This window comes from Lissotriton helveticus, chromosome 11 (assembly GCF_964261635.1).
Source record: "Lissotriton helveticus chromosome 11, aLisHel1.1, whole genome shotgun sequence".
In the NCBI taxonomy this organism is placed as follows: domain Eukaryota; kingdom Metazoa; phylum Chordata; class Amphibia; order Caudata; family Salamandridae; genus Lissotriton; species Lissotriton helveticus.
In genome coordinates this window covers 731,293,875-731,319,340 of record NC_136072.1, presented here as the reverse complement: position 1 = coordinate 731,319,340, position 25,466 = coordinate 731,293,875, and the positions used below count along the sequence as shown (strand labels likewise).

At 44.3% G+C, this 25,466-nt stretch overlaps 1 protein-coding gene across 2 annotated transcripts in view; it reads right to left on the bottom strand.

Annotated features, from left to right (window-relative positions):
• The window catches only part of BNIP3L (BCL2 interacting protein 3 like), a 110,334-nt gene extending 85,129 nt beyond the window's left edge, over positions 1–25,205 (bottom strand). The window contains exon 1 of one of the 2 annotated variants that reach the window (XM_078666612.1): positions 25,013–25,205. Coding sequence is in view for 1 of the 2 variants with exons in the window: in XM_078666611.1 (XP_078522737.1) it covers positions 24,779–24,782 (4 nt within the window). In the remaining variant the exon portion in view is untranslated. The other variant, XM_078666611.1, reaches the window with a different exon arrangement.
• Between the last annotated feature and the right edge of the window lie 261 nt (positions 25,206–25,466).

Here is a 25,466-nt window from a genome sequence, read left to right as displayed (position 1 = left end):
AATCCATCACCGTTCTTTAGCTCACTCCGCCACCCCAGTTCAGACATGGCCATATGCAAATCAGTCTGACCCTGTGCCTCATGGGAACAGTTCAGCCCGAACTGCCAAGTCATGTCTTCCCTGGACCGGAATCAAGCTTCCCAGGACCGGTTTCTGGCATTACAGCAGTCTTCAGCCGGGCTTGCTTGACTCCAGTGGCAAAGTGAGCAAGGGACTCACGTCTGAGCATACCCCGCCAACTTAGGGCGAACAAAGAAAAACCAAAGGTGGTGATGGACGGAGCGTTGACAATACAAACACACACCCCCAGTCAACTGATCTGGGTTTAATCCATCACCGTTCTTTAGCTCACTCCGCCACCCCAGTTCAGACATGGCCATATGGTATCTGACATCATTATAATTAAAGAAAAGGTATCAGAATAGATCTTGTGTCTGTTGGAGAGATGGGGAGGGGCAGAGGGAACTCAGTTTTATGTATGGTGAGGATTCCACAAAGTAAAAGAAAGTGGTTCTTTATGGAATTAAATGAGATTTTATGACAATAGGACCTGAATGCACATCATGTTGTTAAAACGGATATACTAATGCAGGGTGCTGCCAGATTGAATACAGGAGGAAACTGGAAGAAAAAAAGACACCTTGCGGAAACTGATACGATCCATTGAGAAATTACCTTATGTGGCATTGTTTGCGATTCGGAAACCTCTACTAAATTATTAATATGATGGAACGGATAAAGCTTGAACATGTACTCAATGATTAAAGGTCATTAGTGTGCATTATTGGTAGGCGGTGGAAGAATTAACCAGACTGGAAGAGAAGCATACTTGTCAGAAAAGGAGGATTCTTTAACCAGGACTTGTTCTCACTGTGTTCTTTATTTCTGACTTTGGTTGCTCCTGGATGAGAGGGTTGGCACACATTGTTTAGGGGGCGCAGGGTGTGGGTAAACTGATGTGCAGTGGACATTGTGTTACAAGAACTGGAGGTAAAGGAAGAGGCTGGCGATTATTAAATGTGCTGTAAAGATGAGAAGAAGCATATTGCTTCCTTTTTAGTTAAAAGAGTACCCGACAGCGCTGCTATCTGGTTTGCTAAAGACATCTTGGGGACATTCAGAAAGATTCCCTGGGAAGGCATTCCACCCACTGCTAACCATTGGTTTTATGGTTTGTAACTGACTCTCCAGTCTAGGCCTCTCCACTCTACAACACTGCACTCTATGCTACTGAACGTCAATGCACAGTATGCCAATGCAAGCTACTCTGTACCACTCCACGCCACTCTAATCTACTCTGCACTGCTGCACTCTATGCCACTATACTCTACAACTCTACCCCACTGCACTTTACACCACTCCACACCAGTGCATTCTATGTCACTGCACTCAATGATACTCTACTCTGCAACACTTCACTCTCCTCCACTGAACTCTATGCCACTCTACTCTGCACCATTGCACTACTTTAAGCCAAAGCAATCTATGCCACTACACTCTGCAGCACGCTACGCCCACTGCACTCTACTCTGCATCACTCTACACCACTCTACATCACAGCAGTCTATGCCACTGCACTGTATTCCACTCTTCTCTACTCTGCACCATTGCACTCTAGGCCACTACACTCTACAATGCTGCAGCACTCCACTCTACGCCACCTTATGCCACTCTATGGTACTTCACACCATCATTTGACTGCGGAAGCAGTGTGAGTTGACATTTGACACTGCCAACCAGAGAGGCTTTGAAAAGTTTTTCACACAAGCAGTAACACTAAACAAAGATGGAATTTGTTAAACAGAATATGAAAGCAAGGGGAGGGACTAATAAGGTCCCCATAGCCACTAAATATTGCAAAGACAACGAGGATTGAATCAGACCTACTTTGAGACTCCCAGCTTTTGTTAACCCAGGTCCAACCCAAACCTCTACCTGTACTGCACAAGGTTATTTCCGCTCCTTTTGTCTATACTACTAAAAACAATGCTAATTTGAGGGATTTCAAAATCCCAGATGAAGATTTTTTACTCACAGTATTAACTACAATAAAACCCTCCAGCCTCTTCAATGATTTCCTGCCTGCCAAGCTCATTAAACAATTCAGCCCTTCTATACTCCCTCTTTGGACCAAGCTTGTCAACGCATTTCTCTCGAAGGGCATATTTCCCCGATAGTCCAAAGATAAAACAGGTTACCCCTATTCCAGAAAAAAACTAATGCAGACCTGTCAGACCTCAACAACTTTTTTTTTTTTTTTTAGTCCTCATCTTCACCATGGTTGTAATCTGTCGAAGCTGTGGACAGGGAAAGATGGCATATTGGGGAGTTGACATGCTGTCTCAGTCGGAGGCTGGTAGGGGTATAAACGATGTACTGATCTGCCGGAACCCTACAGCTATGTCGTTCACCCAGCCAATCCTTACGCCTTGTTACATGTAGTTCAGATCTCAACCATTAGCCAGTTACCACCATTACTTGTATCACCAATTCGCCGAGAGAAAGGGCGAAGATGTTTTAGCGGGGAGAGTATATCATGGCTTCGTAATCATCGGACCTGGGGGGTTGAGGGGGGAATAAAACCCCAGCTTAGACTAATGGGACCAATCAAGTATCTGCCAAAAAGCTCTTTTATCTGGTTTCCCGGCCCATGCGAGATCAATTTTTGATATTTGTAACATGGAGGAACACCAGTCATGTAACGACGAAGGAGAAGCCTCTTTCCACCGCTTGCAGATTTCTCTACGGGCCACCAGGATAGAGTAGAACAAAAGGTTGTTAGCAGGACTTCGCTTTTGATCCACTACACCAAAGATTACAAGCCGGAGATCTATAACCACTGTGGAACCTATTGCAGATGTTAGTTTGTTGCCAATTGAGTCCCAATAAGACGTCAAGCGTGGGCAGTCATAAAACATATGTGCATTTGAGGCTGCCACTAGACCACACCGGGCACATGCCACCGGTTCCCCTGTTGAAAATTTAGTCAGTCTCTGGGGGGAGTAGTAGGCCCTGTGAAGGGTAAAAAGGTGGTTCCTGCGGAGCCAGGCTGGTTTGAATATGTGTAACAACAATGGAGGAGTACCCCCTAGGAAAACACAGAAAAAAAACTCTGTTTCTAGAGCTTAAAGCTTAGGTCAGCACAGTGTGACCCAACCCGTTACCGGACAGTGAATGTCCTTATAGAAGACCCCTCACTCACCAACCTAGTTGGTGACATGCTTCATCATCGGGGTCCCACCCCTTAGGCCGAGTGCCCGCAGGGTGTGCTGCTACACCGGACTACAGTGGAGCGGGTTTCTTTTTCTTTTATATGTGCATAAAAATTACAATGAGAAGTGTGTTAAAAAGGGCCAAAACTACTCACTTCAAGACTTTATTCTTGAGTGCTTGAACCCCTATAAAATCAATGTGGCACCCGTGCCTAATTAGGTAGGCTTTGGTGTCTCAAAAAGTGTAATATGTTAAAAATAGCGAAGTGTGCTATGTGAATATTACAAGAAAAATTAATAATAAGGTCTACATGTTTCAACCATTGAAGTGATTCCTAGGTTGTCGTCAGGACCGTGGTGATTGAACTGGGTGGTCCGCACGCGCTAAGGTGCGCCCTGCCCTCGTTCAATTTGAAGACTGCAAAATTGCTATCTAGTGTAAAAGGGTGTGTCTTTTCCTCATTCAGGAGAAAAACCTGTAAGAGAGTAGGGGGGGGGGGGAAGGGTTGGGAACACGTACCAGGGCGGACAAAACAAGGATGTACACTTAACATATATTGTGCTGGTCGTAGTCGCCTTTGAATGGTCATTACATGGAAAATCCATGCTAATATATCGTACTAGTGGTAGGGTCCATCTAATCCGATCAAAATGTTCTCCAGTGCTAGTTACCGGAACGTGCTTAGGTAAATAAAACCCCAGCGCCGCGGTGAGGTGTCGGTCTGGCAGGGCGACTGGGTTTGTTGCAAGAGGAAACAAGTGTGAGAGAGAGTGATCGTTATCGTGCTGCGTTTTAAGGGGGCTATGGTATATTGGTCATAGATATCGATAGGCGGGCGGCTAAACCTTCAAACCACAAGTGGGCTTGCGTATAGTACAAACGTCGCCCTAGTGGTTATAGAAAATAGCGTCAAAACGTAATGCTTACACTTGAGGCGGTAACTACCGCTTCATGGGCATCTGAACTTCCAAAACGGCAAGTGCCCGTCACCTAGATATTCAGAGACAAAGGTAGACAATGAATAGAGTTTTGCCCGAATGAGACAGATCGGAAATGGAAATATTACGGGAGTTCAGTGCGGTGAGTGCCGCCCCGTAAGAAGGTCAGCGTAGTTACACTTACTTGCGGCTTCAGTTCGTCTCGCGGTAAACCTACTTGGTTACTGCTCGAGATGCCCCGTGGAGTGACCAGATGCCTTCCGATGCCGGTAAATTAAACCGATCAGTATTTCCTGGTTGGGCGTGGCGCGACTCGTGACCCTCGGTGAACCAATCGGGGTGTGCTAATAGGGAGAAAACTTCTTTCTCTCCCGATCACGTGGTAAATGGAGCGTGATGCGGAGCGGTGTGGTATCCATAACACCCACGCTCTAACGTTAGAATGTGAGGGAGGGAATTTTTTTTTTTTTTAAAACATATTTGTTGGTGCAAGGGCCCCCTTCCCTGAATGTGAACAAATCGGATGTAGGGGTCCTTTGACAGAACGGGAATGGCGATAAGGAATGACTTCCAGGTATTTACAGGGGACGTCGATAGTTAGTAATCAGACGTAAAAGTATACCCAACCCAAGGAGTGATCTGCAGCTGGATATATATATGGGTGTAGAGCACATTGGTATTAAAACTGCTCACAGGAAAGTTGATGATCAATGTAAATGGGTGGGTACCCCTTTGGACTGGGGTTAAAACGTGATCATAATCAACCACCTCTTGATAACAGTGCACTGGGGGGAGGAAAAAAGTTTATAAAGAGCACACTGATACCTACTTCACTGTCACAGTAATTACTAAATGTACAGTGGGTGAATTTAAACAATACAACAAGGCCAAATGCATGAACAGAGTATTAATGCAATGTGTGCAGAAGAAAGTATTTATCCCATCACGGTGTTCCACGGCATATTGTCGTTCAAACCGGTCTTGTGAGTAGAGAGCCTATAAACCCACCTCTGTTCCTTTTCGAACAGGCGTTGATTCAGATTAGTTCCTGGTTTGACCTGTTCGATAACGGTCCACTGTATATCATCAGGTGTATGTCCAACCGACATATAATGTTCAGTGAGCTTTGTGTTGGCTTTCTTGCACCTAATAGTGCTCCTGTGCTCTCCAATGCGTATTTTGACCTTTCTGCTAGTCATTCCTACATAATGTAGGTTACAGGGACACGTTATTCTGTAAACAACGTTCTCGCTGTTACAGTTAGTTTGCCCTCTAATTATCCATGTCTTGTTTGGTTCCAACTGTAGAGTCTTAGTATTGTGGGTGAAGGGGCACACGCTGCAGCTACCACATCTGTAGTGGCCTGTCACTTTCGGTAAACCCCATATGTTGAGTACCGTTACTTTCTCTGTCGCCTCTTGCCTTGGTCTGGTGTTAACTACTGCGTCTCTGATGCTCCGTGCCTTTCTGTACGAGAACAGGGGTTTATCCCATTTCAGGTTCCCTGTATTCAGTATGGTCCAATGCTTCCCTATTATTTTGGTCACCTCGTTGGAGATGGTGTTATACGTGGTAACACAGGTCAAGGGGGTCTCATTGGTTGTTTTAGTTTGATTCTCCAATAGGGCGGCTCTCGGCTGATTTCGTGCTCGTTTTTGACTTTTGTACAGAATTTTCTCAGGCTATCACCGATTCCGCAATTTCTGGGTGAGATCGTGGGCCTGTTTCTTGTAGTCGTCAAGTTCGCTACAGTTTCGGCGGATGCGTATAAATTGCCCGTTGGGCAGGTTTTCACGCAATGGTCTCGGGTGAAAACTTTCAAACCGTAGCAAGTTGTTTTTTGCTGTGGGTTTGTAGTGAGTTATTGTTGACAACTTTCCGTTCTCTTTTGTTATTGTCAGATCAAGGAAGACCAAAGTATTCAGATCCTTCTCATAAGTGAACCTCAGGTGGTCGTCACATGTATTAATCCAGTTGAAGAAGGATACTAAGGTCTCTTCTGTACCCTTCCATATGGTCAGCACATCGTCGATGTACCTTCTCCATAACAAAATGTTAGGGCCGTAGGGGTTGGTATTGCTGAGGATGTACTTCTCCTCAAAATCATGGACATAGAGGCCCGCCACACTCGGGGCAAATGTGCTGCCCATGGATGTACCCCCGGTCTGCAGGTATATCTTGTCCTCATACTCAAAATAGTTTCTTTTGAGTGCCAATCTTGCACACTCCAGAATAAATTGTCTGGGGGTTCTTGATGTCCATTCCTCTTTGTCAAGCGCCTTACTAAGTACCTCCAGTGTGGCATCCTGGGGGATACTAGTGTACAGATCGATATCAAAACTCACCAGGATGGTGTCATTGTCCACGGTGAGTTGATCCAGGAGTTGCAACAAGCTTTTAGTGTCTTGTAGGTAAGTGCTGGTTTTTTGTACCAGAGTCTTAAAGAACACGTCACAGAAACGTGACAGAGGTTCCAGGAGGGAACCCAAACCGGATACTATTGGTCTCCCAGGGGGGGAGGGGGTATTTTGTTTTTATGCATTTTAGGGAGTGTGTAGAAATAGGGTACTCTCCCCTCACTTTTGCATGAGAAATCCGCCTCCTGTTTTGACATGTAGCCTTCAGCTTCTCCGTACTCCACAAGTGATTTAATCTCGCTTTTCAGGTCTTCTGTTGGGTCAACCGGTAGTCTCCGGTAATTCTTGTGGTCCGCTAGTAGTCTGAGACATTCAGTCTGGTAAGCTGATCTGTCTTGCACAACTACCCCTCCGCCTTTATCAGCGGGTTTTATTACGATGGTATCAGAGTTTTGTAAATTGCCCAATGCAATTCTCTCCTGTTTCGTGAGATTCATGAACTTTTTTTAGGGGTAGCCTTCTCAACATCATTGAAGACGGCTTGCTTCCTTCGAAGCAAGCCGTCTTCAATGATGTTGAGAAGGCTACCCCTAAAAAGGGATCTTTTTAGGGGTAGCCTAGAAGGATCTGAATACTTTGATCTTCCTTGATCTGACAATAACAAAAAAGAACGGGAAGCTGTCAACAATAACTCACTACAAACCCACAGCAAAAAACAACTTGCTACGGTTTGAAAGTTTTCACCCGAGACCATTGCGTGAAAACCTGCCCTACGGGCAATTTCTACGCATCCGCCGAAACTGTAGCGAACTTGACGACTACAAGAAACAGGCCCACGATCTCACCCAGAAATTGCGGAATCGGGGATATCCTGAGAAAATTCTGTACAAAAGTAAAAAACGAGCACGAAATCAGCCGAGAGCCGCCCTATTGGAAAATCAAACTAAAACAACCAACGAGACCCCCTTGACCTGTGTTACCACGTATAACACCATCTCCAACGAGGTGACCAAAATAATAGGGAAGCATTGGACCATACTGAATACAGGGAACCTGAAATGGGATAAACCCCTGTTCTCGTACAGAAAAGCACGGAGCATCAGAGACGCAGTAGTTAACACCAGACCAAGGCAAGAGGCGACAGAGAAAGAAACGGTACTCAACATATGGGGTTTACCGAAGGTGACAGGCCACTACAGGTGTGGTAGCTGCAGCGTGTGCCCCTTCACCCACAATACTAAGACTCTACTGTTGGAACCAAACAAGACATGGATAATTAGAGAGCAAACTAACTGTAACAGCGAGAACGTTGTTTACAGAATAACGTGTCCCTGTAACCTACATTATGTAGGAATGACTAGCAGAAAGGTCAAAATACGCATTGGAGAGCACAGGAGCACTATTAGGTGCAAGAAAGCCAACACAAAGCTCACTGAACATTATATGTCAGTTGGACATACACCTATGATATACAGTGGACCGTTATCGAACAGGTCAAACCAGGAACTAATCTGAATCAACGCCTGTTCGAAAAGGAACAGAGGTGGGTTTATAGGCTCTCTACTCACAAGACCGGTTTGAACGACAATATCCCGTGGAACACCGTGATGGGATAAATACTTTCTTCTGCACACATTGCATGAATACTCTGTTCATGCATTTGGCCTTGTTGTATTGTTTAAATTCACCCACTGTACATTTAGTAATTACTGTGACAGTGAAGTAGGTATCAGTGTGCTCTTTATAAACTTTTTTCCTCCCCCCAGTGCACTGTTATCAAGAGGTGGTTGATTATGATCACGTCTTAACCCCAGTCCAAAGGGGTACCCACCCATTTACATTGATCATCAACTTTCCTGTGAGCAGTTTTAATACCAATGTGCTCTACACCCATATATATATCCAGCTGCAGATCACTCCTTGGGTTGAGTATACTTTTACGTCTGATTACTAACTATCGACGTCCCCTGTAAATACCTGGAAGTCATTCCTTATCGCCATTCCCGTTCTGTCAAAGGACCCCTACATCCGATTTGTTCACATTCAGGGAAGGGGGCCCTTGCACCAACAAATATGTTTTTTTTTTTTTTAAATGTTCCCTCCCTCACATTCTAACGTTAGAGCGTGGGTGTAAATGAATACCACACCGCTCCGCCTCACGCTCCATTTACCACGTGATCGGGAGAGAAAGAAGTTTCCTCCCTTTTAGCACACCCCGATTGGTTCACCGAGGGTCACGAGTCGGGCCACGCCCAACCAGGAAATACTGATCGGTTTACTTTACCGGCATCGGAAGGCAGCTGGTCACTCCACGGGGCATCTCGAGCAGTAACCAAGTAGGTTTACCGCGAGACGAACTGAAGCCGCAAGTAAGTGTAACTACGCTGACCTTCTTACGGGGCGGCACTCACCGCACTGAACTCCCGTAATATTTCCATTTCCGATCTGTCTCATTCGGGCAAAACTCTATTCATTGTCTACCTTTGTCTCTGAATATCTAGGTGACAGGCACTTGCCGTTTTGGAAGTTCAGATGCCCATGAAGCGGTAGTTACCGCCTCAAGTGTAAGCATTACGTTTTGATGCTATTTTCTATAACCACTAGGGCGACGTTTGTACTATACGCAAGCCCACTTGTGGTTTGAAGGTTTAGCCGCCCGCCGGGGAGATCTATGACCAATATACCATAGCCCCCTTAAAACGCAGCACGATAACGATCACGCTCTCTCACACTTGTTTCCTCTTGCAACAAACCCAGTCGCCCTGCCAGACCGACACCTCACCGCGGCGCTGGGGTTTTATTTACCTAAGCACGTTCCGGTAACTAGCACTGGAGCACATTTTGATCGAATTAGATGGACCCTACCACTAGTACGATATATTAGCATGGGTTTTCCATGTAATGACCATTCAAAGGCGACTACGACCAGCACAATATATGTTAAGTGTACATCCTTGTTTTGTTCCCCCTGGTACGTGTTCCCAACCCTTTTTTCCCCCCCTTCTCTCTCACAGGTTTTTCTCCTGAATGAGGAAAAGACACACCCTTTTACACTAGATCGCAATTTTGCGGTCTTCAAAGTGAACGAGGGCAGGGCGCACCTTAGCGAGTGCGGACCACCCAGTTCAATCACCACGGTCCTGACGAAAACCTAAGAATCACTTCAATGGTTGAAACTTGTAGACCTTATTATTAATTTTTCTTGTAATATTCACATAGCACACTTCGCTATTTTTAACATATTACACTTTTTGAGACACCAAAGCCTACCTAATTAGGCACGGGTGCCACATTGATTTTATAGGGGTTCAAGCACTCAAGAATAAAGTCTTGAAGTGAGTAGTTTTGGCCCTTTTTAACACACTTCTCACTGTAATTTTTATGCACATATAAAATAAAAAGAAACCCGCTCCACTGTAGTCAGGTGTCGCAGCACACCCTGTGGGCACTCGGCCTATGGGGTGGGACCCCGATGGTGAAGCATGTCACCAACTAGGTTGGTGAGTGAGGGGTCTTCTATAAGGACATGCACTGTCCAGTAACGGGTTGGGGCACACTGTGCTGACCTAAGCTTTAAGCTCTAGAAACAGAGTTTTTTTCTCTGTGTTTTCCTAGGGGGTACTCCTCCATTGTTGTTACAATTAACCCCGGGGACCAGGAGTTCCCACCACACATAGTTGGTGTAATTTCCCTGACTCTCTCCTTTGTTATTTATATGGTTTGACTATGTCCCAGAGAACATTACAGGAGATCAGCCATAAATCATTCAAATTCAGAGAAGGCAACAAGGAGCTCAATAATAAGACTGGAAGATGGAATTACCCATCGATCTCTTCCAAGATTAGGTTATACCAAAGGGAAACCTCCTTGGGTACCGGTGTTTTATCAAGCAAAGAAGATTCCAGTAGGCTACCTTCTCCTAGGGGCATGTTGAAACGACGGGGAGCTCTAGCTGACTGTGCTTGTGCCCAGCTTGAAATTTGCAAAAATTTCAATCTAGAGAGGTTGGGGCCCACCTTGCTCTCTAGATGTTCCCAGGAAAGCATGGTCCCTTCCACAAACAGGTCACCCCATGTTGAGATTCCAGCATCTATTAATGGAGTTACCAGTGTATCATTTACCCAACCTGGGGGAGCGGGGAGATCCCATATAGGAGATCTATTCGAATGGTATCCTAGTTTAGTAGCAACCCTGAGATTGAACCAAGTTCTTGCTAGGCCCTGCAGCACCTTCAGTTTGACCTTCTTGAAAACTTTAGGGTCTCCAAACTTAAAAAGAAAACCAGACTGCCCCAGTCTTTCACACTGTAATAATGCTGTAAACATCATCCCTATGCCTTGGTCTGATGGAGTTTTTAGCAACATTCGGGCATGTGCCATCTGAAAAGCCCACGCGTATATCTGAAGGTCAGGACCAGCCAGACCACCCTTCTCCCTGCGGCGCCTTAACTTCCAGGCTATTCTTACACTCTTGTTCTTCCAGATAAATGAAAAGATGTCACTCTGCATCTTTGCTATTAGTGTTGCGTCAAAATATAGTGGTATACTGTTAAAGATGAAAGTCAACTTAGGTAAAATGGACATTTTACTAAGTTTGCACGACCCAGGACTGACAGTGGGAGATGTCCCCAAGATCCCATTAACTTCCTACATTCTTTAGCAACTAAAGCAAAGTTGGTAGAGGCAATCAAGTTGATATCCTTAACAATTCTTAAGCCTAGATATCTCATATTACTACTTAATTGCTCAGAAAGCCCTATTGCTTCGCTGTTCCATGCCATAACTTCGGTCTTGGAGGCATTAACCTCGTACCCTGATATTTTACCAAATTCCAATGCTAAATTTATGGCTGCCGGAAAAGCGGTGCTGATATCTGTCGTCATGATCATAATGTCGTCAGCATACAGGGACACTTTTTTTCCCAATCTCTATATCTGAAAGGCATGTTATTGTCCTCCCGAATTTTTTGAGCAAACGGCTCAATATAGAGATCGAAAAGCAGGGGGGATAGAGGGCAACCCTGCCGAGTGCCCCTTGTAATAGTGAATGGGTCTGACCTCAACAACTTTTAGAGAAATACATACACAGGCAACTTTGCAAACACAAACATTTTCGACTCCTTGATCATCATTAATCTAGCTTCAGAATGGGTCATAGCACAGACATTGCTCTTACACACATCGTTGATTATGCCCGGGCAATGTCAGACTAAAACAAACCCTGTTTACTTCTATTACTTGAACTCTCTTCAGCTTTCGATACGGTCAACCATGATAGCCCCATCCTATTCTCAAGAAGGTCAATCATGCTATCTGGTCCCGTCCTAAAATTGTTTGCTTCTTTCCTTCATAATAGAACACAAAGAATCAAGGTCAATCAAACCCTATCTGACACTACTCCTGTCATGATGGAGTTACCCCAGGATCCACACTGTCTCCCACCTTATTCAATTTGTTCATGGAACTTTTTAACGATCTTTTGTATCTCTCTAGCATTAATTAGCACATGTACGCTGATGACACTCAACTGTATTAGAACATTTCCTCCGTTGACGCCATCAAACTGCTCAACTGCACCCTACAGAATACCCAACAATGGCTGACCAGCAATAACCTCATGCTCAACATCCTCAAAACTGAATTCCCGCTGATCATACCTCACAATCACTCTTACCCTATAGAAGAATGGCTGAAGCAACTTACTGCTTTCAACTACGTCCCGCACTTGTTAGATTCCACTAGGCATCACATAGGACAAACACCTGAAGATGCAAGATCATATCAGTGCCACTACTAGGGGAGCTAACTACCATCCAAATATATGAAGGAAAAATCAAACCTTTCCTGCCCCCGGCTGACTTTCAGTTAGCAGTTCAATCCCTGGTTATCTCCTGTCTGGATTATGGGAGTGTTACTCTTGCTGGTTTACCCAACGTGCAGCTGGCTCCACTAACGGCTACTTTAAACACGGCTGCCAGGCTCATCACTGGATCCAGAAGATTCAACTAAATCACACCTGATCTCAACCAACTAAAATGGCTCCCATTTAAAGCAAGAATCAAGTTGAAGATAGTTTGCATGACACACACGGCACTTCACCATAATGCACCTGTCTATCTGGCCAAAAGAACTGAACTTTTTGGAAGAAGTTGCTCCTCAAGTAGCTTAAACTCCCTACTGCTGAAGCCACAGAAGTTCAAAAAGAAGAAGACTTACAACAGCTCCTTCTCTGGTCTAGCCCTTAGAATATTGAACTCACTATAGCCTGCAATCAGGACAAAGCCCTCCTCTACCTTCTTCAAAAAGGAAGTAAAAAGGATTCTGATGAATAGATTCCTTCACTAGTCATGCGCAGCCATTCAGTCCCATCCTTTGGTTGTAGACTTCTAGGGATCATGATCCTCCAAATTGTTTTGATATACAGTATCTGTAGGTATTTGTGATTTTTTGCTCCCTGTTATGTCCCTACTGCATCTTGTCTTTTATGTATGATCTGACGGCCACGTGTACAGTCCTCTGACAGCTTGAAGGGTCATGTCCACGCTATATAAAACTTTGCAAATAAAATTAAAATAAACATAAAACATACTCTACTTTACAGGAGATGGCGAAACAAAAAATACGCTGCCAAACATAATATTGTTTGATAGCCAAGTATGGCTGCTTCCCATTTTGGAGACCATTAGAAACATTACAAACCAAACTAGATTTTTTATTACTTTTGAGCACAATTTTAAAGCAGCAATTTTAGCAAAAAAGTATTATAGGTAGGTGCAATGAGTAGCACTTTATAATGAATGTAGAGAACTACACGCAAATCAGCACAAAGCAGACTGCACTCATCTGATCACTTTCAATGAGTCAGCAAATCATGCATTGTAATTTTACCAATCTACAAAGTCTGTAAAACTGTCCTTAAAGGAACTTAAAAGAATGTTCTCTAAAGTGATGGTTCATTCCTTCAAACAGCTTCACAAAATGGACATCAAGCTCCTGACTTGGAAGACGACCTTCTTATACGTAGTTCTGTCAGCCAAATGAGCGTGACAAACTTAAGCTCTCTCTACTAAGGAGTCTTTCACTAAATTTCACAAGAGGAAAGTTTTCTTCAGAACTAACTGCATGTTCTTCCCAAATGTCTGGTATTTTGATTCGAACCATATGCTTATCTAAGTCCTTCCGAAAATATGTATCTGCAACTGAGCATAAGATCTATTGAAGAGGTACCCAAGATACTATTTGGACATGCCAAGCGACTTTTTTAAATCACTCCAGCTATTCATCTTATTTGGGAGGCAACACATGCTGAGTGGATTTCTTTCAAGCAGGAACTAACCATGTTGATGTCACTTTGCATTACCCTCAACACAGTAACGCTTTTTCCAATAGGTTATCAGCTCATTCAACCAGAGGGTTTGCAACTAGTGGCAGGTACATTCGTGGCAGGAGTTACCCTTCTTAGATTTCTGTAAAGCAGTCAGATGGAAACTGTTACTTCCTGGATGTGTAGTCAAGAAAGGAAGGTAGCTTGGGACAAGCAGTCTGAACGTTTTGCCAGAGTCCCAAGACCCTGTCATTTCTTTTGATTCCTTGAGCCTCATTTATTAAGTACGCATATGTTCTCCAACTTTCACAATGTCCTGATAGACACAGGCTTGACATTTTCAGAGTCAGTACCAAAGCTCAGCTGAAGACAATGACGCACTCTAAACATGGCCTGCATTGATCCCACCTGCTAAACTAGTTTAACTAGTCAATCGTTCCAAGTACAGGAAGGCACACATGATGGCAGAGGTGCCAATCAATTTATGAGAATCCATGGCGCAAATGTGCACCTCAAACAGAGGCTCCAGAACCAGAATACTGTCCATTGATTATGAAACTGAAGTACCGTCTGTGACCACAAAGAATGGACATGTAGCAACAGGTGTCCTCAAGCTTAACAGACACCAGACTATCACCTGCCATAAGAAAAGGTATGATTTCTTAGAGCGTCATCAGTCTCACGATTTGCTCTATAACAAACTTGTTTTGAAACATTTCCTGGGTGGGACTCCAATCAACGGAATTATTCAAACATAAAAGGTTTTGACTATATGTTTTTAAGTTTGGATTTTTAGTACTTTATGTATTGCTCCTTCAAACAACATAGTAAGGATTGTTGTATTTCACATCTAGTTTAGGGAAGTCTCCTGATGAACTCAATGTCATGCACAAGTGAACTAAATGAAGTATACAAAAATAGATAATGTCTGGAATGCAAAGAGAGCTATTAAGGATTCACGTGCTTCACAGTGCCCGCAGATGCCTCTCTCCACTGGAATAATGAAAATATACGTTAGTGATGCCTTACAGAAGAAGCTACTAATACCCATTTTGATCAGTGCCCCTCGTTTCACAGATAGTTGTATGGGTAGTTGTTGTAAGACTGAAGAAAAGATGGATTATAACAGGATCCGAATTCCATTTCCGGTGTCCTGCCAAAGTCACCTTTAAAGGGCTAACACTATTTTCTTTGTTAAGCACTCACAAACCCAGGAGTTCCCCCATCTTAATGTTTTTCAGTTCTTACCAATATGCTTTTTGAAGTGACCATAACTATCAAATGACTTACCAAAATGCTCTCCTACACCTTCAATGCAAAATTGACACTGTACAGACAGCCCCTCTCCTCAAAATCATTGCCCATTTATTTGAAGCTCAAGTTTGCTATGTCTATCATTACCACTATACTGACAGATGTCCGCTCACAAATTAAATCTAGGTACTGCACAAAATAACTTCATGTTTGCCCGTCACTTAGGGTCAAAAAGATAAGCATGTTACATGATTGCTGCTATGCATTTTTATCATGTATTAGTCCCTATGGAAGGGAAGGAAACTTTTCTACATTTAAACACACGCCAACACATCAGTTCTAACCGCACAAGTCTCGAGTTTTCTAGACCAGCACCTTAAGACAGCCATTACTGTATATTGCACTTTATAAATGCCCTATGCAACTCTTTGGCAATATCCAGTGGTTATTTGATGACCTATTTGCTGCAGCAAAAATTATGAAGTCAGAGAAGGCATTTGGACAAGAATCTTGAACATTCTACTTCATTACAGTCCATCCATTTTTCTCATCAGCTCCATAGACGAAGCGGATGCGAGTGACTATTTTGTGAGTAACCGTTACGGGGATTGTTAAAGTCATATATTGTTTTCATAGATTTACAAAGCTTCTTACAAAAGTCACACTTGAAAAAAAGCTTTCTTACTCTTTAGAATTTATAAAGAAATAAAATTCAGCAGCGAATCTACTGGGACACACAGTCAGGAATCATTGGTAGGCCTCCCAGGTGAACATTTCTTATTTATAGTGAAGCTAGGGCTCAGCCAGTTCTCTAGGTTAATAGGAACAAAAGTAGCTGAAACAGACGATCCACAATCTGGGATAATCCGAAGTGGGGAAGGCAGAAAGAACAGGTGAGAGAGAATGTGAAAAAAAGTAGGATGAGTTGTCTGACTCGAAAAGTAGGGTATGGAAGAGATTTTGGAGAACTTTCAGTGAATTAGTCCATCAGGGGCGAATAAGAAATCAGAAAAACCCACCAATATCTGAACCATACAAAGGTTGTCACTGAAGCCTCTGGTATCTGACTGGGAAAAAGAGGTGAACATTTTACATCAGTCTCCTCCTAACCACCATTTATCCTCAGAAGTTCTGAGTATCCGAGTGGGAATTGTATTTTACTTTTTGCATCAGTGACCCCATAATCAGTTTCCTCTTCCTGTTTCCTCTGCGAAATCAACTAAATGTCTAGAACAAGTTTACATAGCCGTCTGAAGTTAGTGTACTTCTCTAACTCCTTCTGGCTGATTATTCTGTCTTGTAGTACTTCCTGGGTGGTTTTTAGCAGGGAGTGGTGCACAATCCCAGGAACTAGTGCGGATATCTAGCATGGTAGATCCAAAAACCGGTATCAACATCAATTAGTTTACGAGAAGGTGATTGCAAGGAAGACATGGACAATGGGGACACAGTCAACAGGCAATAGTTGGCCAAAAAATTCCTCATTGTCTTATGTAGTTGGTTAAGGAAGGTTGACAAGGTCATGATTAAGCTGGTATGATCGATAAGGAAGAGGTGGTTGATGAGGCGACTATCAATTAGCTAAATGACATTTTTGTCAAACGCCCACTTCTAGTGTAAATGTTGTTCTCGAAAGTCTCTGGAGGTGGTCTGGCAAATGGGAGATTATCATTTCAAAAGAGGATGCCCAGATCTGTTAAGTGCTTTTTATAATTCTAACCCCTGAAACATGAGGCTTCTTCTATATTGAGGTTTCGAGCAGGGGAAGTACAGACACCCTCATTTAGGAAAAAACACACAGCCCCCCCCCCTTTCTTAATAGTAGAAAATGACTTGGAGATTTTAAAGTCTTCAGAAAACAAACAAGAGTGAGGGGAGGATACATACTCCTGGTAAATGATCAGAAATATTTTTGGGAGCCACAGATTTCGCAGACTGAAGGGAAAAAAAAAATCAGTACTTTAGGAAACTTCAGTCGAGATAAAAGCAGACGAAAAAGGCAAGAGGCTGACTACCAATCCATCTTCAGGGCTGCTACCAATCCAAAGGCAGGCTCTGACAACGGTGCTTTCAAGGGCTGTAAAGGGAAAGGAGACCCTAAGACGTACTAAACCATCCAAAATATCTACATATTCCTAAACAGTGGAAGAAAGGTGCTGAGGAAGGAATGGTAATGAAGTATTAATAAAAAGGTAGCAGAAATCACGTTGAAGAGTAAAGCCCACATCAAGGACTAAATAATTTCATGCTTTAATATACATCTATATATATATATATCTATATCTATATCTATATATGACATTATTTAGTATATATACATACACCCACATACATACATGTATATGGCCTCCAGCTCATGGCAATGAGAAAGAATGGCTACACATATTAATTGAATATTGCTGTGTTAACTGTACTGGGGAGTCAGAGCATGACAATGAGGAAACATTCAAATACAAAAGCCACAACTGTGTTATTTCCTCAAACGATTAGTCAAGAGCACCGCACCTCAAACTGCAGCTGACATTAAATCTTCATCATGATTCAGTTTAATTTTTTTTATTGTAGGGTGAAAAGCTCACTTGCTACGCTAGACTGCATTCATTAAAAACTTAATGCATTTATTTTTGACAATCCACATTTAGCTTAAATATATACATATTGTACATATTTTCTCTTATGTTTTTACAGCCTTTTACAGACATCACTTGAACAGATTCAGAAAAAAAAAGTGAGGCAACAGTTCATGCAGTTTTCAAAATTTCCAAGACCAACTGTTATTTATGTTATACAATGTGTTTTGGTAAAGTGCTCTATCACCCGCGAGAGTATACTGGCACAGAACAGGTGTGTGTGCCTAGTCCTGCCTATGAAAGGTTGGTTAATTGAAAAGCTAGGCCATAAGCTTCTTGCAAAATTCATGAAGAGAGGAGAAGGCTCTTATGTGGAGTGGGAGGCTATTCCAAATTCCCATCCTCCTGGCCTGGTTCCGTATATGCATGGGATGTGTGCGAATAGGTGTCCTGCAGAGCTGAGGTGCCTGGGTGGTTGGTGGAAGAAGACGCAGATGTTTAAGTAGATGTGTCCTAAGTTGTGTAGGGTATTGAATGTGTGTGAGAATTTGAAATGAGCGTGCCGTTGGAGCTCCAGGAGGTGTAGTGTGATGAGAGTTCTGTGTGGGAGGTGGAGGATGAGCCTTTCTGCCAAGTTCTGTGTAGTTTGTTGTCTCCTAGGGAGTTGCTTGGTGATCCTGGTGTCGAGGGTGCTCCCGTAGTCCAACTTGCTGGTGAATAGCGCATGACAGTTTTCTAGTGTTGATTGGAAACTATTTGGCGATCTTCCTTAGCATCTTCATGGTGTGGAAGCGTAAAGCAGTGATGGCGTTGACCTGTGCGGTCATATCCAGTTTCCTGTTGATGATTATTCTGAGGTTCCTGGTGTGGGTCTGAATTGGGCCAGCCCATGGTGAGGTGTTCTTGCCGAAGATCACTACTTCAGTCTTGCTGGTGTTGAGCTTGAGACAGCTGGCTTTCATCCAGTTAGCGACTTTGTTCATGCAGACAGTGAACTGGTTTTTGTGTGTTGGGTGGGTCTTAGTCGAGTAGAAGAGTATGAATTATGTGTCATCTGCAAGAATGCTGATGTTGTGTGAACGGATAAGATTTGCAAATGGTAGTGGTGGTCTTGTTGGTAGTACATCACGCTCTATGTGCATTGTAGATTGACATCACTGTGTTAGTGCCCCTCAAGGTTAAGAATCTACACCCCACTACCTAATGTGTCAGCCCACTGTGGCTCAAATGAACCCAGTGATAATGTCAAAACATGTGAATAAACCTCGGCACTCCAATCAATTCAATATGGATTCATAAATACTTCTCTATGCAAGTCACATTGGATAGACCAGCAAACAATTTTTTTTTTACTTGCTGTTCAATTTCATATACATATGGAACATACAGCTTGGACCATATCTTTGGAAACAATAACACTGTATTTCAAAGATGGAGGGCTTAATACAATGATCCTCCTGTCAGACGTTGGAACAGCAGCCGACACGTGTTTCGTTACAGAGTAACTTTTTCATGGCTTCAATAAATAATGGATAAGTTCCAGAAGTATTCCATAGACATTCAAGGTCTTCAAGTAAAAAAAAATGATCGGTCCCTATTCAAAATAGTAGTTTTACCCAGAACAGAAATTGCACCCCACAGTTTCAAATGGATCCAATACTAGTCATAAACTGGTAGGCGAAGAGCGTAGGGCTATGATAGGCCCCTGTCCATAAGCATTCCGCCGTCTAACGAGGCCGTTCCAAGTAAGCCAGCAACACTGGTTTTTGTGTGTTGGGGGGGGGGGTCTTATCCGAGTAGAAGAGTATGAATTATGTGTCATCTGCAAGAATGCTGATGTTGTGTGAACGGATGACGTTGGTCAGAGGGCTCATGTATATGTTGAAGAGAGTGGGGCTGAGCGATGAAACTTGAGGCACTCCACAGGTGAGTTTGTGGTCTTCCAAAGAGAATGGTGCCAGGCTGACATGTTTGTGTTCTTTCCTTTAATAAGGAGCAAAGTCGAACCAGCGGAGAGGTGAGGAGAAGTAAGAGAAGTGACAAGCGCGACAGCCCTGAAGAAGTCACAGGGTAATCCCCTATTGACGAAACATGTGTTGGCTGGACGTTGTGAAATAAAGACAAGGAACTGAATACAACAAATTACTCTTTATTATGCTATGATTGAAGTTTTAATACTGTGCTAATATTTGTGTGTGCTGAGGATTGTTAATGATTTTGGAAATTACCTTAGGTTCTGAGGTTGGAGGGTTTAGGGCGATTCCCCACCCCTTGAGCACCGCTGATGAACACAGCCCATTTTTCAGGAAATGTACGTACTTTTATGAGCGCCAGGGCCATCCTAGTACTAATAACACCGCAGTAGGACATTAAACTCCATGAAGGCGTTGAAAATGGGTGGTAGTGCTTTGCTGATCAGTAGGAGTTCTTTATTGAAGACATGTTGGGGTGAGGGTTAGATGGGTCCCTGAGAAGATGGACTTTATGGTAGCAGCTATTTCAACGGTGTAAGTGGGCCATGAGGTCAGGGATTGTTCTTAGGTTGTGATTGGAAGTTGAGTTCCGATGGTGACTGGGTCCAGCTGAGGGTCAAAGATGCTGTATATGGAGGCGATTTTGTTACAGAAGAATTCCGAGAGCTTGCTGCAAAGGTCTTGTGAGGGGGTAATGTTGCTGGAGGCGGCAGGAGGCGTGGTGAAATCTTTAATGATGGCGAAGATTTCCTTGCTGCTGTCAGTGCTGGCGTCTATATGATCTGCAAGTACTGTGTGCTTGTTGTTACGTATCTGCTAGTGGTAACACCTTAGGGCTGATAGTCACACACGAAGGTTTAAAGATTACAAGGTTATTTTAATTCCAACTTGAGACCAACATATTCCAATAACTCATAAACAGAATGCACTGTCTAAACATACTTTATTTGTAAAGAGAAGTTGTATACATTGGATTAATAAGCAATTTCCTCCATTGACTATAACAGTTGGGTGGTCAACGGTTTAGGAGTTGTAGTTAACATTAAAATTAAAAGCCGTCATGCAATTTCCTGCGATTTCTTCAGAAGTTATATAATTTCCTCCTATGATCTCTTTTTCAGACTATTTCCTTTCAGTTGATGTCAATCAGGTCAAAGGTCATATGATTTTACAATGTCGGTATACTAGTCATTCTAAAACGTGGCAATCTGCTTTTAAGTCACGCTATGTGCATCTATTAGGATTTTATAAAAGAAATTCTGTGACCCAGGAGCCATTAAGATCCTCTATAAATCCTAGAATCTGCTTATGGAGAGGCTACGTTTGGCTCACCACAATGACTGTGACAATTAGTATACCCACTCCTCTAGTGTCTTAAACTGCACCTGTACCTGCTATTTGAAAATTCATGTAAAGAGGCACCTCCATTACACGACTTCTGTGGTGTAAAGCAAGAAACAATGTTAAACAACATTACAAACTCTTTCTCCTACATCACATTTTGGATCTACACTACTTTCAGCTTAGACAGGCACAAAAGGTGTGTAACCAGTTCATTTACTTTGTCCCAATCATGAGTTATAAAAACTGTCTTAATATCACCTCAAGAAAATATTAATACCGTAATCCACCACCGCCAGCAACAGGTTGCTCGAAGAAGCTGGAACAAGATCACAGCCGACCAGCTCACCGCCTCCCTGAGCCAGCACCCTCCCGCCAACTCAGCGAACCCCAGCCAGGCCGCCGACAACCTCACGAAGTGGATCAGCAACTGCGCGGACGAACTCGCCCCTCTAAGGACCCCGCCCAGCAGATCCTGCAGCAGAAAAACACCATGGTTCACCGACGAACTCAAGAGCTCCAAGAAGAACTGTCGAGCCCTCGAGAAAGCCTGGAGAAGGGAACCAACGACGGACAACATGACCACCCTCAAGCTCGCCACCCGGAAACACCACCAACTGATCCGCGCCACCAAGAAAAATGAATACAAGGACCGGCTGGACAACAACGCACACAACTGCAAGGAACTCTTCAACATCGTGAAAGAGCTCTCCAACCCCAACGCCGGAAACAACGACATCACACCGTCGCAAGACCTCTGCAACTCCCTCGCGTCCTACTTCCACAACAAGATCACGGACATACACAACAGCTTCAACAACCAACCAACGCAAGCCACAACCGCAACGACGCCACCCACCACCACCCTCCGCACCTGGACTCCGATCAGCACCGAAGACACCATCCGCACCATGAACTCCATCCATTCAGGATCTCCGACTGACCCCTGCCCTCACCACGTCTTCAACAAGGCCGACGCTGTCCTCGCACCCCACCTGCGGGACATCATCAACACCTCCTTCGACTCCGCCACCTTCCCTGAGAGCTGGAAGCACGCCGAACTCAGCGCTCTCCTCAAGAAACCCACAGCAGACCCCACCGACCTCAAGAACTACCGTCCCATCTCGCTCCTCCCGTTCCCGGCCAAAGTCATCGAGAAGACCGTCAACAAACAGCTGGCCGCCTTCCTCGAGACGAATGGATCCCTCGACCCCTCACAGTCCGACTTCCGAGCGAACCACAGCACCGAGACCGCCCTCATCGCCGCCACCGACGACCTTCGAACTCTGATGGACAACGGAGAAACAGCGGCCCTCATCCTCCTGGACCTCTCCGCGGCTTTCGACACTGTCTGCCACCGCACCCTAGTACAGCGCCTCAGCAACATCGGAATCCAGGAGAAGGCACTGGAATGGATCACCTCCTTCCTCGACGGAAGAACACAAAGAGTCCGCCTACCACCGTACAAGTCAGAGGCCACCAAAGTCATCTGCGGCGTACCCCAAGGATCCTCGCTGAGCCCAACCCTCTTCAACGTCTACATGAGCCCCCTCGCGGCCATCGCACGCCAACACAACCTGAACATCATCTCCTACGCCGACGACACCCAGCTGATCCTCTCCCTGACCAACGACCCCGCCACCGCCAGAGCCAACCTGCACGAAGGGATGAGAGACGTAGCCGAATGGATGACGACCAGCCGCCTGAAACTGAACTCAGACAAGACGGAGGTCCTCATCCTGGGCTCCACGCCCTCCGCCTGGGACGACTCCTGGTGGCCCCCCGCCCTGGGCACCGCACCCAAACCGACGGACCACGCACGCAACCTGGGCTTCATCCTGGACTCCTCCCTCTCCATGACCAGACAAGTCAACGCCGTCTCCTCGTCATGCTTCAACATCCTGCGCATGCTACGTAAGATCTTCCGGTGGATCCCCACCGAGACGAGGAAGACGGTCACCCAAGCCCTCGTCACCAGCCGACTGGACTACGGCAACGCCCTCTACGCCGGAACCACGGCCAAACTCCAGAAGAGACTCCAGCGGATCCAGAACGCCTCGGCGAGACTCATCCTCGACATCCCCCGACGCAGCCACATCTCCGGACACCTGAGAGATCTGCACTGGCTCCCGGTCAACAAGAGAATCACCTTCCGGCTCCTCACCCACGCGCACAAAGCCCTACACGACCAAGGCCCGAGCTACCTCAACAACCGGATCAACTTCTACACTCCCAAGCGCCTCCTCAGATCAACCAACCACGCCCTCGCCGCCGTCCCCCGCATCCGAAGAGCGACAACAGGAGGAAGATCCTTTTCCTACCTGGCCGCCAAGACCTGGAACTCACTTCCGACCAATCTGCGCCTGACCCAAGACCACCTCTCCTTCAGGAGGAAGCTCAAGACCTGGCTGTTCGAGCAGTAGCGGCACCCCCCCCCCTCCCAGCGCCTTGAGACCCTACGGGTGAGTAGTGCGCTCTACAAATGACCTGATTGATTGATTGAATTGTGGAGCAAAATGCTCCACTGTCTAAATGCTCCACTGTCTAAATGCTCATATAACACTGAAATTGTAACTTTGCTTACATCTCTTGTAGAAGTAACGTTTTTAGACAAGCTGTAACAACGTATTCCTCATTGTGTGGCATTAGCACAGCTCACCAAAACCGGTCTTTCAATTCATAAATTCTACTTATGACAACGTCATTCAGTGTGCATCAGTGATTACATTACAGGAAATGCCAATAATTACAAAGCTCCTCGTGCTTATGGATGAGTAAGTAAACTGCCATTCAAATTATTTGCTACACCACGTGCCGTGGAATAGGAATGGGCAGAGGCAACTCGTGGCTATTGACTCTAAACCAGAAACTTTCTCAGGTGTATTCTTTGCGGTTCTCTCAGAATTAATAATTCATGCAAATAGTAGATGTTAACCAAACATATACTTTAATTATGCACTACAGAGCCTAGCCAAAAGTTTTAACTTACCTTCATAAGTGTGCCAACATAAATCAGAAACGCTCACACAGCAAATGGATCAAGTTCTAGAAAGGTTTTACTTTATCATATTATCTATAATTTGTTATAGCACAGTATACCCCTAACGAGGTCGACACACAGTTTGGCGACCTTATAAATTCAAAATAATCAAACAATGGCTGTTGTTACATGTTCGCTGGCTTACTTTCATTGATAATCCAAAGCCCAGACTTCTAAATCTGAAAAAGCACATACTCCAACATACAAGATTAATAAATGTAGTGTTCTACCTACAAACATACTGAAAATAAACCACCAAGAAAAGATACACGTCTGGATCATACAAAAAAAAGATTAAGTAAAAAACTCAACAGCTGAGAAAACGAAAATTAAATTCTGAAACAATACCAATCATTTATAGATAAAACACAGCAAGCTCAAAAGAGGTCGTTATCGCTCCATAAGTGACATTACAATACTATACAATCGGTCTACAAAAGGTCTACTTTAACAGGACATTAACCGGAATGATCTAGATTTAGTTATGGAATACGTTTAAGGGTGTCTGTTAATATAAAATAAAATAATGCGTAACTGCTTCGTCAACAACAATTATGTATCAATATAACACCATCATGGGATTTGTCCTTGGCATGTGTGACAGCACATACTTTTAAAGGATGCAATTTGCCAAGCAAAGGAAAATGCTGAAAAACAAACTAGAGCTTGTAAGTCAGAATAATCAGAAACTCTCAGTGTCTAGTCTAAGGAAAACATTTTTAGGGTGCAGCCATGTTTGAGCAAAATAGACAATTCCTATTAGTTCTTACTCATTTCAACAGTTGCGGCCAACGATACCAGGTTAAAATTCCAAACACAGCTGGGCTGGTGGGGTAAACATCAACCCTTTTTTAGCAGAACTGACGTCTTCCAGGTCTGGATTGAAAGGTGAAAGACGGAATTGATGGCAACAGCTAGAATGGTCAAAACACTTTCAGAGGCAGTAACAGTGTACGTGACCAGCCTCCCGTATCAGGCGGGAGCTTTCCAAGTGTGGGCCTTACCTCCCAGTGGTACCTCCAATCAGAAGATAGTAAATCTCTGGTCAGCTCTGCTTCCCTCTCGGCTCTAATAGATTTCACTAGACAGACGACACGAACCGACTTCAATTAAGTGAAGATATAGAACGGCGACTGTACCCTGGTTTATAGTGATTGAAATGTTATGGGATTGTACTGGGAGGAGCCTGGAGGCTGTATTGCTCCATAAATATTGCTGTGATTGGCTATAAAACACATGATTCACTCCTGAAAAGACCGCCCACTTGCCCCGGAAAAAAAACTTCTTTGTTGCTCTCCCGGAAGAAACCATCTGCCTCGCTCCCCCGGAAGTGAATGCCCAGCCGTACTGGGCCGGCTTTGCAATGTTTAACAGTGTCTCTGCACTCTGAGACTGAGTTTCGGGAAAGACTTTCCCCTGGAAAGACCAGACTCTTGCAGCACTGAACCGTGTGCTGCT